Source organism: Pinus tabuliformis, chromosome 8 (assembly GCF_031772625.1).
Source record: "Pinus tabuliformis cultivar Carrire ecotype Pingquan chromosome 8, CPIR1, whole genome shotgun sequence".
NCBI classification, from domain to species: Eukaryota; Viridiplantae; Streptophyta; class Pinopsida; order Pinales; family Pinaceae; genus Pinus; species Pinus tabuliformis.
This window is the reverse complement of record NC_142294.1, coordinates 179,203,679-179,214,333: the sequence shown is the minus strand read 5'-3', so window position 1 is coordinate 179,214,333 and position 10,655 is coordinate 179,203,679. Positions and strand designations below refer to the sequence as shown.

Here is a 10,655-nt window from a genome sequence, read left to right as displayed (position 1 = left end):
AAAGAGTAAATTTTGCGGATGAAACCGACCTCCCTAGAAAACAAGGCTTTTCTAGTGACAAACAAAACAATCAAGCACTATCTTTCCCTAAATATGCATTTAAAATAAAAGCAACCAGGTGTTTAAGGCTTACCTCTAGTCCAACGCTGTTTGTAGCAGCCAAGCCTTTCCGATCCAGATGAGCTCCTTCTCCTTGAAGCCTGCATTCACTAACAAGCAAACGATTACATAGCACCTAAATAACTCATATAATAAAACATATTCATCATAAAGACCAAGGAGTTTATGAAACAAATTATATATAACAACTTGTTGAGAAAAATGAACTTAATTGTATTAATTGGAAACAAAAGAAACCTTACAACCAGTGCCTTGGTGTTGTGCAGGTCCCTCCCAGGGTCCAGCAAGAGTTCTCCTCTACTTTGATCAGCTCACCCACTTCCAAATGAAGCTAAGAAAGGATTGGAATCTCTCCTCTCAAGCTCTATAAGGGAGTCCTAATTTCAGCAGCATCTACCCTTAGGAATGTTCAGCTTTCAACCTCCCCTCCCTCTGGCCCAATGCCTGTATTTATAATGCTTTGGAGGAAGTTAAACAGGTCCACCATCAATGGGATAAGCCCCTCTTTCAAAGGGATAGCTCCCCTCTTCATGGGATAAGTTCCTCTTTCATTGGGATGCATGAACCATCTAGAGGCGCTCAATCCACGTCAAACCATCTTCTAGAATGCTCTAGAATCGACCACAAGTAAGTTTTTTGAAGTAAAACTTGCGCCTTTTGACTTTTACAGGAGTACACACCCACCCCTTTACAGACAGAGCATACAAGTACGCAGGTATTATATACTTGAGGTGCGTACACGCAGGTAAGAGTAAGAGAAAGTGCGGAACCAGAGTTGTATTGATTTTTAAAGGCTTTCTCTCTTTTTTGGAGTTTGACATGAGGAGCAGAGGTATAAGACTTGTCAAGGAGGACAGTATGGTTATTGATGGAGCCATACTGACTGTACATAGTCATGGTGACAAATTTTAGTGTAACACTAACACTCCTAAAAAATAATAAAGTATGCCCAAATATATCATTTCAAATGATCTATGTAGCTCACCTTTTGGTTTTTCAATTATCGAAGTTGTTACGATCTATATTGATGAGAACTTCTACAACCGATACCAGAATGGCAATATATGTTATAGTTTTATCTATGTTTCTCTGAAGGTGTTTCTCCTTCAATAGAGCAGCAATACACTATAGTTTCCATTTAGGGGAGAAGTGTACCCAGTAGTAACCTTGGCCTGTGTGCAAATGGGTTGAATGCACATTAGAATCTATCTATTTTTTTGAAGGTGTTTCTCCTTCAACAATACTTCATCTTAGTAGATACTTTTGGTCTGCACCTTTAGTAGATGCATGCAGCCTTCGGATACATGTTGTAGATTATATTTTTCTTATGAGGTTGTAGTAGCGATGAAAGAAGTGCATTGATTTTAGGCATATGTAGTATGATTTTATAGTTTGACATAGATGCTCACTTTTCTTAATTTAGGTGTTTTTCTTAGTTTTGTTTTATGCACAGATTTATTTTTAAGAAAAGTGCACAATAGAGAAGGGTTCTATATTTTGAGCGGGGGACACACTTCTAGGTAGGAGGTACTCTATTCTAGGAAGCTTTCTCCATGCAGGTTAGGTGCTTTATCCGAGAACCCCAAGAGGCGCTATTGTAGCAATAATAAATTTGTTTGTTTTGAGTTCTTCATTAGTTCATTGATAGTATATTGTTTATTCCATGCAGTACCTCAATATTTTATACAACCATATTTAGTATGCTTTTATAGTTTGACTTAGATGCTCACTTTTCTTAATTTAGGTGTTTTTCTTAGTTTTGTTTTATGCACAAATTTATCTTTAAGAAAAAGTGCACAGTAGAGAAGGGTTCTATATTTTGAGTAGGGGACACAATTCTAGGTAGGAGGCACTCTATTCTAGGAAGCTTTTTCCATGCAGGTTAGGTGCTTTATCCGAGAATCCCAAGAGGCGCTATTGTAGGAATAAAAAAGTTGTTTATTTTGAGTTCTTCATTAGTGCATTGATAGTATATTGTTTATTGCATGCAATACCTCAATATTGTATGATCAAATTACAGTGAAGATTGTCATAATATTTTGACTTACCCTCTTTTAGAGGGAAACTAGAGTGTGTGTCAAGCTTGCACGTCACAATTGTATCATGTAAAGTTTACCTGGCACGAGTTTTGTGGATCTAAGCTGCCAGATACCTTTTGGAATTCAAGAGGGAACAATACTACAAAGGAGGAAAGAGGTTTCGCAGTTAACCTGCCTTTCACATTATGGTTGGAGTGGGTTTGTTGGCAAGATGCTAGGTACCCCAACTTCCTTTTATGACTGAGTGCAAGATTGAATCCTTTGACATATTCCTCGCTCAATTGTCATTAAGCGATGGGTTTTCTCAGAAGTGCTTCACATCTATAAACTTTACCAAAGTTGTTATTGAGTCTTTGGATGTGGTTATATTTTCAAAGCACACACGTACAAGAAGATGAGAAATAATATGCCCGAATGATTTCAAGTTATCTTCCTGTGGATAGGGTGTTCCCTTCCATAAACATGATGACTCGCTCTACTTCTTTATAGTGAACAAATTTGGGACTTTTCATGAATTGTGAGACAATTTCAACCCCATAACTATCAATTTCTTATTTAAAGTTATACCCACTAGATTAGAACCCGCACAAGGAGAATTCCATTCTTGTGTCAAAATAACCTATATCGACTTATACCATGCTATTTAATATTTTATGTATTTCTTCGCATCCTTGGCCTATGACATAAAGACGCAACAAGTTACCTTGCATTTTCTATACTAACACTCCTAAACAATAATAAAGTATGCCCAAATATGTCATTTCAAATTATCTATGCATCTCACCTTTTGGTTTTTCAATTATCAGAGTTGTTACCTATATTGATGAAATCATCGAAAACTGAGGCGACAATGACAATATCTGTTAGAGTTTTATCTGTGTTGCACTAAAGGTGTTTTTCCTTCAGCAGCACTACAATACATTGTAGTTTCCATTCAACGAAGAAGTGTACCCAGTAGTAGCCTTGGTCTGTGTGCAAATGGGTTGAATTCACAATAGACTTTATCTATTGTTTTGAAGGTGTTTCTCCTTCAATAGTACTTCATCTCAACAGATCCTTTCAATTTACACCTTCAACAAATGCATACAGCCTTGGGGTACATGCTATAGATTCCAGTTTTGCTGTGAGGGTATAGCAACGATGAAAGAACTGCATCGATTTTAGGCATCTTATTTTTGTTGTATGAAAGCATGCTTATCTAGTGTTTCCAAACTTATATAGAGCCATATTTATTATACTTTTATAGTTTGACTTAGATGCTCACTTTTCTTAATTTAGGTGTTTTTATTAGTACTATTTTATGCACAGATTTATCTTTAAGAAAAGTGCACAGTAGAGAAGGGTTCTATATTTTGAGTAGGGGACACTCTTCTATGTAGGAGGTAATATATTCTAGGGAGATTTTGTCATGCATGTTAGGTGATTTATCCTAGATAGAGTTCCAAGTCCTTGCTTCCTTGACGAATTCCCTGCGAGACAAGACACTGGTGGATAGAGTTCCAAGTCCCTAAATTTTCCAAAAACCCACCTGACCCTAGCTATCTAGCCTAAAATCCTTTACATTCCAGTCATCTCTTGGCTGTGATTTCATAGAGAGAATCCTCTCTGGTTTGGTAGGGCTAGCTACCAAACTAAAATCTTGGTATGTGGTTACCTCCGTCGATCTCTTCATCAGCTTGGGACATTATGGAGGATAACAGAGGGCATGAAAACTAGGGAGTGTCAAGGTGTTCTAGTGAATGTAAGGTTCCCAAGTCATGGAAAAATGCAATGTTAGTTGTGAGGTCATGATTGCCAAGGTGTGTTAGGGAATGCTAGGGCATGCTAAGATGTGCCAGATAGTACAAAGACATGTCAAACAAGTTAAGATGTGCCAAGTGCTAAGGCATGCCAAGATGTACAAGGGTTCCAAGTCCCTGCTTCCTCTTCTTCTATATGATATCCACTTATGACATTTCCTTTGCAATATTTGGTGCATTTGATAGTTATAGGTCATTTATAGGTTATAAATGTCTTCAGAGTTTCACTTCTGATTGAGTATTCAACTGAACATATTGATTCTCTTATACATAACTATTTTTTCCTCCACCCAATTTTCATAACTTTAATAACCATTAGGTAGGGACCTACATCTTCAATGTTGCTTTGCTTGTTTAGTAAAATATTGCTGAGACTTTAATTTATTGAACGTTGTAGAATTTACAATTTATGAAGTTTCAAGGTCTAATTTAAAAAAATATGATTCTTTAAAGGGTGCTAGCTCAATGGAAGAGCACCTGCTTACAAACAGGAGATTGGTGGTTCGATTCCATCATGCCTTAACATCCATATGGAATGGCGAAGATCAATTTTTGGTGACGGAGGCTCTTTTGACCATCACCAATGAGCTTTGGTGACATTTTTCAACCCTCACCAAAAATATGAAATGGTGATGGTCAATGAATGCCACCATATATACGCATCAATAGTGACAAGCCTCAAAGGTCCGTAACCATAAATCGTTGTTGTTGATATGAAATGGTAACAATCATTGTCCGTCATTATAGTCATTATTCATGATGGACATTGAATGTCGCCACAACACCTATACTTATAACAATACGGTTTTTGGTGACGGTCAATGAACGTCACCATATATATGCACCAATAGTGACGGCCATTAAAGATCCATCACAATAAATCATTATTGTTCATATGAAATGGTGACGGTCACTGTCCGTCATTATAATCAATATTCGTGACGGACCTTGAATGTCACCATAGCACCTATACTTTTGACGACGTTCAATTTTTCATGACCGAGGCTATGGTCTGTCACCATTGCTCATATGTAATGGTGACGGTCTCTATCCTTCATTATAAATCATTATTTGTGATGAACTTTGAATGTCACTACAACACTTATACTTTTGGTGACGCCACCTTTGATGACGGAGGCTATGGTCCATCACCATTGCTCAGATGAAATGGTGACAGTTGTTATTTGTCATTATAAATCATTATTGGTGATGGATTTTGTATGTCACTACGACACCTATACTTTTGGCGATGCCACCTTTGGTGACGTTTAGTGTTTGGTGACAAATGCTCTTTTGACCATCACCAATGAGCTTATGGTGACATTTTTCACTCCTCACCAATGTAGGTGTATGAGGTGGAGGTGGAGGTGGAGGTGGAGTGGATAGATAAGGTATCCTTGGAATACCCTGTGTAATTACTTGAATTGCACTTCAAGGCATAGTTAGCACTGTCCCTTCATCGTTGCTTGAAGGGGGTTCAATGAGCAAACTATATTCTGGGCTGGATCCTCCATTTCTTCTAAATAATCTCCCACTTCGTGTAGCCCCAAACATCAAGGTAACTGCATAACCCTCTTTTCACATAACAACATTTTAATTGCAGTCTTTAATGATTTCAGATACTTACCTCGCAATCCTTTAAAGAGCCTCCGTTTTGCTTCGCTGTGGCAGATATTTCTGTCGATCATGAAATAAGTCACAAATCTTCCCAATGTGCGATCAATCTAGTGATCCACAGCCCGCGCGATATTTCTTTCTAATGCTTCTAGACGTCGCACCAGCTTAGGAGTCCACACTATAGGACCATTAAGCCTCCACATCCCTTGACTATCAGCCAATTTAGACAACCACTTGTGTAGTTCTTTAGGGAAGAAACAAAAGAACACATCGGTCTCGTCTATGTACAAAAATTTGTGCAACCACTACTCCTTGGACAATTTAGGGTGCATTTTCTCTTGAGCTGCGAACACATGCATGTTTCGATCAATCCACTTGTTAATCTCTTTCTTCGTAGGGAACCATTTATCACACATCTCTTAGATATATCCTGGTCCTGACAACAGAACCATTTGTTGGCTTAAGGGGGCCTGACCTAAGTTCAGATTTGTTCGCGCCAACCAACAAAACCCCAGTTGTTGGCCCTTTCGGCAACAACCTACATAGCGCAGGATGCAGTCTCACTCAAAGGAGTATTGGGGGATGCTAAAACCAGGTTTCTACAGCTAGAGACAACGTGATAAGTGGTCTTAGCTCTTGTAGCTCATATCTGCCTTCGCATAAAACGATATCCTTCTATGGTCTGATACTGTAATCCTAAGGAAATGGCTTCTCTAACTTCGTGAAGGTCTGCAATCAGTCTTTACAGACCCTAAAGAGACAAACCATCCACTTTCACGCACTAATTAATAAACCTAGATCTTCCTTCACACAGATCTATTCAATTCGTCAAAAATCGTAACAGAAGTGACCTGAACATAGATAATCACTTATTTCATGCATAAATATTATATATTCAACAGATTCACACAACAATTACATATTATTTCATGGAAAACACATTAGTAAGTGACAAAACATAACATTAAGGGAATTCACAATAATACTTAGATGCAAAGTATTTCTTCAGAATCAGTCTTTATTAAGCTTCAACGTTTAAATTACAGACTCCTTCACCCTATGCACTCAGCTACAGGGATCCGCACACTTAGCTATAGACTTACCAAGGCCTCCTATGCACTCAGCTATAGGAGCCTTCCCCTTTCACCTAAGTATAGGAAGCAGAGCCTTCCTACCTTAGCACTTGCCCAAAACAGTCTCTATCTTGACTTAGTTACTCTTCGCTACCTCTTAGACTCACTATGACTCAACTATATATATCTTTCTTCAATACAATCCCATATTCCACGGAACATGGGTGAGTCTCAAAACCGACCTATTTACTTATCCATAAAGGGGGCTAAAACCCCTTTGACTCCTATCTAGTTGCGCGCTCCACATCCATATTTCCCAGAGACTTTACATCTTTTACAAAAATTGGGTTAATTAACCCCAAAAATGACCCTAGAGACCCTATCCCAATAGGAGGTGAAGAGATAAGATGATCATCAGGCGAGAATACGAAAGAACACTAGATTATGTTATGCAACCAACTCACAAAAAGATAGATCAACGACTTAAAATGTATCCTCTTCAAGGGGGAAACCTCCTTTACATTACATAAAACATAGTTACCGATCAAATGAGAAATATTACCTCAAAATGGGTACTCGAGCCCAAAAATTCCAAAAAAAACATGAAAAATAAAAGTGTTGATTATGCATCACCATTTTTTTCAGAGTAAATTTCCAATATTTTTTTAAAAATAACAGTAAAAAACGATAAAAGCCATTTTGTTTGGTGCAAAAAACTCTTTGAAATCGAAAAGTGTTGATGTTGGAATAATTCCACTTTGAAAAAACTTTAAATATCTAATGATTTTCAAGAATGACATTAACAATAAAATATCACATCTTTGAAAAGTCTTAAAATTCCAACGATTTTTAAACATGACATTAAATTTAAAATATCACTTCTTTGAAAAATCTTAAAATTCCAACAATTTTCAAGCATGGTGCTAAGAAAAAATATTTATAATTGTTTTCAACCATAACATTAAAAATAAAATGTCATGACTTAAAAAAACATTAAAACCAAATATTATGACTACAAAACAATCTTAAATTTTCAAAATATTTCAAACATGACATTATGGAAAAATTTTATGACTAAAAAAACTTTAAAAATGAACACCTAAATGAAAGAGTTATTATACCAAGAGTAATTTTTTTAAATGCTAAATGTATAGAAATTTTGAAATCTTAGCCTAAGACAACTTAATACATTGCAAAAAAAATAAAAAATCAACCATCAAATTGACACGCAGTGTAGGTGAGTGAGCCCAACCCATTGTAATGAAAACTTAAAGACTAACCATGAAATTAACCCATTGTGGGGCAGAATAGATTTATTATAACGAAAAATTTAAAATCAACTATCAAATTGCACATAATGAGATGGGTTTGCTATATTATATATTTTTTTGTATTTGATTTATTTTTTGTCATGTTTTTTTATTTTTTTTTAGACTATTTCTATTATTAAAACAAATGTAATTTGCAATAGGGCCGCAACCATGAAATTTCTAGCCAATACCATGGCATTCTGGCAACTGCGTATGACAAATTCGCATTGTGACTTGCATGTTTTTGATTCGACTGGGAACTGACTTAGGTTTGCGCGTGCCTCGGCCATACCAAGAATACGCCTGACGCTTACACTGACCAATCAATAAGAGGGATTGTGTCATGCTGACTTGTTGTCCATGTTTGCGCTGCCAGCTATGGGCTTTCTCCAACTCAGAAGTGGACCAGTGTAAACACAGGAGGACCGACCTCATTGGCATGCATGACCAGTTTCGAGCCATGGTAAGAGGAGCTGGACATAGGCGGTAACCAATGGCACCTGTAGGTGATCCCTTGCCTATCATCACCATCCTTATCGTGCTGGCTTTCTGATCAACACCTCTCTGCCTGGATTGAAAAGTCTTGATGCGCCAAAGCGATGCATTCCTTTTGTAGTTGTTCATCATTTGTAGCGCTGAGAGGGCCTGAGAAGTTGAGAATCTGCTGATTGACCCCCTAGTTGGCCATTCTGTCTGCCACTTTCTTGGCTGTGTGCCTTATGTGCCTGAATGTGATACTCTGGGGTATCCGCAGCCTTTCCTCCATTTGCTCCAATCTGCTGAGTAATCTCCAACTTGTGGTTGTTTTAGAAGCTGGGGAGCCTGCCTGTATTCTGATGACCGCTGCTATTATTATGAGGGAGTCTCCTTCAACCTCAAGAGGATACAAGTTTTCTTGCTCTGCTATGCAGATTCCTTTCCAGATTCCTTCCAGCTCCGCTGCATTGTTGGTGTCGATGCCAATATTGCCATGATAAATGTGTCTGATTGTGCCCATTTCATCTCTGAAGACCCCTCCGTAACCAGCTGGTCCGGAGTTTCCCTTAGCCGCGCCATCAAAGTTTAATTTGAACGAATTGGGAGCAGGGGAAACCAGATTATAGGAGAGGCAGAGTTGGAAGGGGAACTGGGGATGTTTTGGACCGGGGAGGAAAAGTCCATGTTCCAGGCCTTTAGGATGAGGCGTTCTTAAGGGAGTTCTGGCAGGTCCGCAGGATGCCATTGTCTGGTTGCCAGAGTCTCTCAGAGATTGTGCTGGAGGAGAAGCCATAGAGAGTCAATGGGTTTGCTGGAGTTGTTGAAGACTCTGTTGTTTCTCTCTTTCCATAAGATCCAGTAAAAGAAGCCTAGGATGAGGTTCCACAACGAGTTTAACAGAGAGATTTGGAAGGGATGCTTTGGCCAGTTTCTGATGGTTTTTTCAATATCTCCTTGTCTTCTGCTAGATCTTCTATTGCAGTTATCAATTTTCTCCCATAGTTGAGTGGCTAGAGGACAGGTGTCCATTAAATGCAAAGTTGTTTCTGCGTTGAGGTTGCAGTTAGGACATCTTGAAGGTCCTATGAATCCTCTTTTTTGCAGCTTGTCCCATGTGAGAATTCGTTGTTTGCCTAGCAGCCATAAGAATGTGGAGACCTTAGGCCATATTCCTGGTTGCCATACCTGGTCCCAGAGCTTGTCTTTGTTTTCCTGCGTAGGTGTGTAGCGTAGATGATGTGCTTCCTTCATGGTAAACATACCTTTAGGCGTGTGACCCCAGCGAAGCTTGTCCTGTCAATCAGATTGTTTGATTTTCCTTTGATTCAGCTCCTGCTCTATCTCTATGTAGGATTCCCCTTGCCAGTTGGCCTGCCAAGTGCTTGCTGATTTCTAGCAATGAAAGTCATGAGATGTTTGTTGTTCCCAGAATTGATGAATGTTGATAAGATCAACGCGCTTCATATGAGCCTGCAACATTGGCTTGTGAAAGAGAGACGCTATTTTTGGGAGTTGTTGCCATGAATCCTCCCAGAATCTAGCTGAGGTACCCGAGTGAACTTCCTAGAAGCTGTGTTCCTGTATGAAGGCACTGTGGAGCTTGGCAGCATTCCAGATCAAGGAGCCTGGAGTTGTAGGGCAGATTCTAATGAGATCCTTCCATTGACATCCTGGCACATATTTTGCTTGCTAGAGACGAGCCCAAGGAGTGTGTGGTTTGGAGAGCCAGTTCCACCATACTCGGGCTCCCATTGTGTTGTTACTATGGAAGGGATCTCGCAGTCCTAACCCACCGATTTCTTTTGGTTGGCAAACTTCCTTCCAATTGACCAGTGCCCATTTCCTGTTGAGACCAGAGGAGCCCCACAAAAAGTTTCTTTGCAGATTACAGATGCTTTTAAGAACCCATTTAGGAGTAGCTAAAACAGAAAAGAGATAAAGGGGCATTGCCTAGAGAACGGTTTTTATGAGGATAAGTCTGCTGGCCATGTTGAGCGAGCGAAAAGTCCAGGAGGAGAGCCTAGATTCCAGCTTGTCTATGAGGGTTCTCCAAGAGGCATTTTTAATAGCTAAGTCCAGGAGAGGAGCTCCCAAGTATTTCGAAGGGAGCGTTGCAATGGAGTATCCCAAAATTCTTGCTATGTTTCTTTGAGTGGAGGCTGGAGTATGAAAGAAGAATAGCTGGGATTTGGCAGCATTAATAGAGGTGCTAGAGGCTTT

At 39.0% G+C, this 10,655-nt stretch overlaps 1 protein-coding gene across 1 annotated transcript; it reads right to left on the bottom strand.

Moving 5' to 3' along the window:
* Window positions 1-8,634: 8,634 nt before the first annotated feature.
* Window positions 8,635-9,228, bottom strand: LOC149234716 (uncharacterized). Its single transcript, XM_089368351.1, has one exon. The coding sequence runs from the start codon at window positions 9,226-9,228 to the stop codon at window positions 8,635-8,637; it is 594 nt and encodes a 197-aa protein (XP_089224477.1).
* Between the last annotated feature and the right edge of the window lie 1,427 nt (window positions 9,229-10,655).

Excerpts from the sequence above, each read along its gene's own strand:
- LOC149234716 (XM_089368351.1), bottom strand. The coding sequence starts at position 9,228 with ATGGCTTCTCCTCCAGCACAATCTCTGAGAGACTCTGGCAACCAGACA.